This window comes from Patella vulgata, chromosome 5 (assembly GCF_932274485.2).
Source record: "Patella vulgata chromosome 5, xgPatVulg1.2, whole genome shotgun sequence".
NCBI lineage: Eukaryota > Metazoa > Mollusca > Gastropoda > Patellidae > Patella > Patella vulgata.
Genome location: NC_065883.2, coordinates 29,355,726 through 29,361,725, shown reverse-complemented (window position 1 = coordinate 29,361,725; position 6,000 = coordinate 29,355,726). Strand labels below are relative to the sequence as shown.

General features: G+C 36.1%; 1 protein-coding gene across 4 annotated transcripts in view; it reads right to left on the bottom strand.

Moving 5' to 3' along the window:
* Positions 1-400: 400 nt before the first annotated feature.
* Positions 401-6,000, bottom strand: part of LOC126820508 (nociceptin receptor) — a 58,685-nt gene continuing 53,085 nt past the window's right edge. For all 4 annotated transcript variants that reach the window (XM_050548539.2, XM_050548540.1, XM_050548537.1 and 1 more), the window contains exon 3: positions 401-3,859. In XM_050548539.2, the coding sequence (XP_050404496.1) occupies positions 2,704-3,804 (1,101 nt within the window). In that variant the 5' untranslated portion in view covers positions 3,805-3,859 and the 3' untranslated portion in view covers positions 401-2,703. The remainder of the gene's footprint in view (positions 3,860-6,000) is intronic.

The following is a 6,000-nucleotide window of genomic DNA, read 5'->3' as shown; positions in this document are numbered from 1 at the left end:
GTACTTTTGGTTTTGACCCCTCTGACTTTGTACCGTTGATTACAGATTAAACATCCATAAGTGTACAAATGTGTTGTTATTGATGTGTTCCCATTTGAATATTGTTCACAATAAGAAGCAAAATAAATAAGATATGTTTACTGGATCATTTTGTTATACGAAAAACTAAGTGATGCGTTTTCCATGGCGCTCAGTATATAATAAAACCTGATAGGATCACCACGATTACCGCACGATTAAAGCTGCGATTTCAGTCGCAGCACGAATCGTGATAGTGGGAACCTAGCAAAAAGTATTGTGAATATGAGGTATTGGATCACACCTTAAAATGGGTGATAAGTTATTTTCAATCCGTAACATCGTTTGACAAGCTCTTTATACAGAAAATTAACAACACCAGTTGTAAGATAAATCAAGATTTTATAATTCTTACTTACAAGCTTATTATATACAAAGAATAAAATAATTTACATTATTTAAAATAATTAAACGCCGAGGCAATTTACAGATGGAAAGAGCTATCCCCCCGTGTGGGACAGGTAAATAATATGGGACAGTTTTGTGAAAACACTATTAGCTGCGTGGTGTAGTGAAATCCGACAAAATAATTTATACATTTGTGCGACAACATAAGACATTTTGGCAGATGCGCCTAACCACAATTAAATAAGAAACCGTTCGTTGTTAACAGAATAGCCTGTTATAAGATCGTATTTGATTTTTCTTTCCCTCAAATACCGAAATCAAGGAGCATTTCCGAAATTAAAAGGTTCTGTACCGTTTGGGTAAAATAAAGTGTTACATTGGTTTGTTCTGATGCCTGATAGTGATAGGATAATCTGTATACAGTTAAATATTTATTTAGAAAGAATATGCTGAATTAGGTTTTGTTTGGTTTTTTTTAATTTTCATTTAATATGTCGATAATTTATTACAAATGAATATTTAGATTGTTTCTACGCTACAATGGATTTAATATATATTCAGTACAGATACCGTTCAGGCACATGTCTTATACGCGAACTGGAGTGAGTTTCTAAATATAAAAAAGTAGATGATGTTTTGACGTGATCGAAAAGATACAGAATATAAAACTCGACTAATCGAACAACGAATTGAAAATTCGTTTGATTTTAATGAGATTGAAACTGTCGACAGTTGAAGTCGAAATCTAGTAGCATATGTTTCTCAACATTGGCTCTATGGGCATTATAATGTGGCCATTTAGCTACCTATCAAAACAAATAAACACATCAACACTTATTTTTTACGCACATCCAAGTACAATATATTTCGAATTACCAATAACCAATTTATTGTTTTCCCATAACTTGAAAAGCAACCCCGGACACAACTAGAATTCATTTCGAGCACTCAGACTATATGTACAAATTATATTCAACGAGAGACCGTAGACAACAAGATTAACCAAAAATAAGATCCGATTACATAGTAAAAGTTTTGTAAATTGTTAGCGAGGCAGCGATCTGTTAAAACACACACAACATGAAATATCATTTTTATAAATCATATATACAAACGTCTATTATCTAGGGAATTTACTTAACTTATATATTTCTAATGTGAATTTCTATGAAAACGTCAGACTAGACATCCCTGATCAACATTACGACTGAATAATGCAGACTGGCTTAGTCTTCTCAAGATCATCGCCACATCGTTAAGGGCTCATCTAAAACGTCGTAACCGACCTCGAAGATGTATTATGTACGATTTAGATGACAGTTCTTGCAATGACAGTTTAGAAATAGATAACGAGAAATGAATATATTGAAAATTACAGTCAAATATTATTTTATTCTGAGTGAAGTTATGAGTGTGTGAAGTTTTGACAAGTTAGTCTTGATTGCCAAGTACCATTTCTACGATAATAAACAAGGTCTCGGAAATTTATTAAATGGCAGCGCTGGTCTAAGCCAGCTGATGCCCGAGAGAGTTGATTATGGGATTTTCATGTGAATAAATATCTAAATAATAATTTATATAACATTTGAAGCTAACAAAGACTGGCAATAGGCAGATTCAGCTCTTAATAATGCAACTTTGAATGTTATCGAGGCTTTGTCTAAGGCCTATATCATTATTACCAAATATTTTATTTTGCAAAGGGTTCAAAATCCTTCAATGACAACCAGAGACTTTAAATATTCGTCATTTAATGCATAATTGGTCTTATCACCTCAGTGTTAGCTAATCTTGGTAAGAACGGATATTCTATTGTTGCTAGATGATATCTTGTTTCTGATATATGTTACTGCAAAACTATCACTATCCATACCAAGTTTAAGTAACGGACGAAGTGGATGACGCGGGTAAATTTAACGGCACTAAATGAACGTTTCAACATAAAGATTCATTATTATCCCGAGCACACCACATAGCTATCAGTTTTCTTTTTAGATTAAACACGATTGATATAAACAGTATTTCACGATTTGCAATTCTAGTTTATTTAAGATACAAACAAAATCCGTTTAGTCGGCATTCACAATAGGATTATCAATTACAATGCACACTCCATGATTAAAACAACAATTACATTTTATTAATATCACAAATTATCGTCAGTTTACCAAAGTATAAGGGCACCTTTCCTGGACATATTCTCCTATGGCTTTCATAAAAGAAACGTTCGACGTTTTCAATTTCTTATTTGGTCAAGCATTATTTATTTTATAGTAATTAATTCACTGTTTTGATAACTGTTGTCTTGGGTTCAGCACTAGTTAGAGCGGATTTCGCTTCCGATAATCTTCTATACTGTGATTCGTCCATTTCGGTTTGAAACTTGTTGGGACTTTTAACCTGACAGCACAAATTTGTAAAACTGTTTTTAAACACTTTGTTGAATAAGCAATAGATGACGAAGTTCGATGCGGCATTGAGAGCTAACAACGTGTCCGTAAATTCACGAACTCCTTTTACCAAATTTCCCGCCTCGTGATAGCCAAATCCGAACACCGTGGACATAATGGCATCCGGTGTAATGCAGACCATAAATACCACGATTACCATAATCATCATTACGGTTACACGATGCCGGGAATTGTTCCTCTTATTCGCACGCGTTTTTCGCAGTGCTCCAATAATGCACATGTTTAAAGCTACCAAAACGATCAACGGAATGATAGAACGTATTAAATTCTGTGCCCACGTGTACGTGATCACAAATGTTTGATTTTTCCACATATCTGTTAGCATCACATGAATCATAGACACATTCGTTTCCGGATCCAAGCACCAAATAGTCCGATAACGTAATGCAGACGGTAAGGCTAAGGCAGTCATTACAACATATACCGCAATGCATGTATAAACGGCACGTTTACGACTGCATACATTGCGTGCACGTGTAGGATGACAAACGAGAATATATCGTTCAACAGCTACGGAAACTGTTAACCATGAAGACACACAAACGGACATGTTGAAAATAAAATGAGCGTAAGGATATAGATAGCCGTAGGCCCTATTACCGATTGTTGTGTCCGTTTTGTAAAAAACTATAACTAAGAAATATAATATGTCGTTAATAAGTTTGATACCATCCGCTACGGCTAAAGCACTGAGAAAAGCGTTGGTAGACGTCCTCATATTCGTCTGTGATAAGACTATTATAGTTAAAATGTTTCCTAAAAGTCCGGGAAAACATATACATGGATATAATATCAGTCCCGTTATCATCCGGGAAACTTCGTAAAACTCCTGGTGCGCTTCGTGATGCGGCTCTTCATCCTCTGACATACAGAGCGTGAAATTTATTCCGGTTGAATTTAGCGCCATCTTTTTAGAGTTTAGGACTGGGAATTATTGAACAGTTAAGACTCCATGTGTATACCTAAAAGATAAAAAGAGTAGATATTATGAAATGTTACACAAGAAATAAAATTAGTATTTGAGATAGTCTCCGGCAGCAATTTCGTATTTTGGATTTTCCTAGACTTTTTTTTAGCGAGCCTTGTGGATATTTCGTTACAAAAGATTTACGAATTGTGGAATCTTTGAAGACCCTCGCGGAGTTTCGACCAACATAACAAGACCCATTAACTCAATACGCCCAATGTTTGGTCAATAGCCCACTCGTGGCATTAACATTCGCCAACTATTAGATAAGGTTAAGGTATGAGAAATTTGCCTGACCATTATAAAACAGGTTATCGATGTCAAGATATTATGTCCAGTACCTAGACTGCGATAGCCCTCTTGCTGCATTGTAAGACCCCCCTTCTCAATGGTATGGGGCGGAGGGCCTAACGTGTAGTCCGATTGGAGGAAAACATGACGTCCCGTGTACAAATCGTCGTGCACTAAAAGAACCCTTGGCAGTTGGAATTCGAAATAAGGATAGGCCGTAGAGCCACTGTCCGGGCAAAATGTCCCTCATAGCACACTGCACGGCGTTTGCACTTCTTCATTAGCCCAGTCGGTGCAGAAAAGTAGAACGTTAAATCCCATTGCATGCCATTTCACCATTATAAGTTACATTAATGCAGTTTTTTAAGGTTCTAATAAATATTTTTAAAATTACCCCCCTCCCTTCACCGATCTCCCTGGACCGCAAAAGTTGTTTAACAGAGTAAAAGGTATGCCATGTCGTATATACCTTGTGAAGCACACAAGATGAATTAGGTCATCAGTTACAAAGAGTATAATCAATTCCCTAGCCAGATAACTATACAACATAAATTGTTATCTAGATGTAAAGTCTAAAATAAGGCTTAAAGAAAAATCAATATTTTTTGCTTTATATTAACTTCTAAAAAAAAACCTGATATGAAAAACATATCAGACTTATCAATTTGCAGTAATGAGATAAAGCTTTATAAAAAAATAAATAAATAAATAAATTGGCCATTAAAGACGAATACCAGAAGACATCTGATGCTATCAATAGATACGTATTTCTAATTTCATATTACAATTAATTGTTTAGAACTCTATTTACTATGCAGTTAAAGAGACAGTTCATTACGTTGAGCGCAATACGGTGTGTGTGTGTGTGGGGGGGGGGGGTGCTGGCAAGGAACAGTGTCTAGTCATTCGGGTGGGACAAAATCCGAGGGTCCGTGTACATGATGGCGTGTGCGTAAAAATAATCCTTGACATGATGACGGAGATCTAAACAAGAGAGAGAGAGAGTTTAACGTCCACTCGACACAAACTAAGTCATTTCGGGACTAACATAATATGGTTCAATTTTATTTCACTAATTCGCATGCGCGTAGTGTTCGTCACAGTTCAGCAGTGGGAGGAAACCGGAGAAAACCCACGAAGTTGGACAGGCGACCCTACTCCTTGAATCGAAACCACGGCAGTTGACTCAATGACAGAACTTATGATACAGCGAACACGTGCTAACCATTCAGCTATCCAACCCCCGTATGGCGTATGCTCGTCTTTATTATCCCAGTTGGTGCAGAGAGTAAGATGTTAAACCCCATTTGATTTCCATTACGTTTCTTATGGTCTACGATGATTGTATTTAGAACAGCAGACTTCTATAGTGCCGATGCGTTGAGTTCCAGTGTGGGCTGTCGATCGTATTTGTTTGCCTGTAAAACTGACGATAATGTGTGCCATGCATAAACGGTACGAACCCCGCACAATGTTATCAAATTATCACGAAAACCAATTTCACTTGCTGCGGTATATCAATTTCAAGATTTTTTTTTATATCTCTGATTGCATAAAAATGCGAATAATGAATGGAAACCCCGTGGCCTAAACAAAATTGGCATCCCTCGCTGTGGCAGAAAAATGCAATTACTGCATGAAAGTATAACATTGTTAATGAGATAGTATTATTCCATTTCACCTTGAAACATCAACAAACACAACCAGATGTTGAAACTCTTAGTAAATATAGAGCAGTAGTAGAAACCAGTGCATTGGATATTACATTGTCAAACTCGATTTTGGAACTTTTAATAAGTTAGGTTCAAGCTAAATTGTCCCAGCGGTATATTTAATAAAATATAG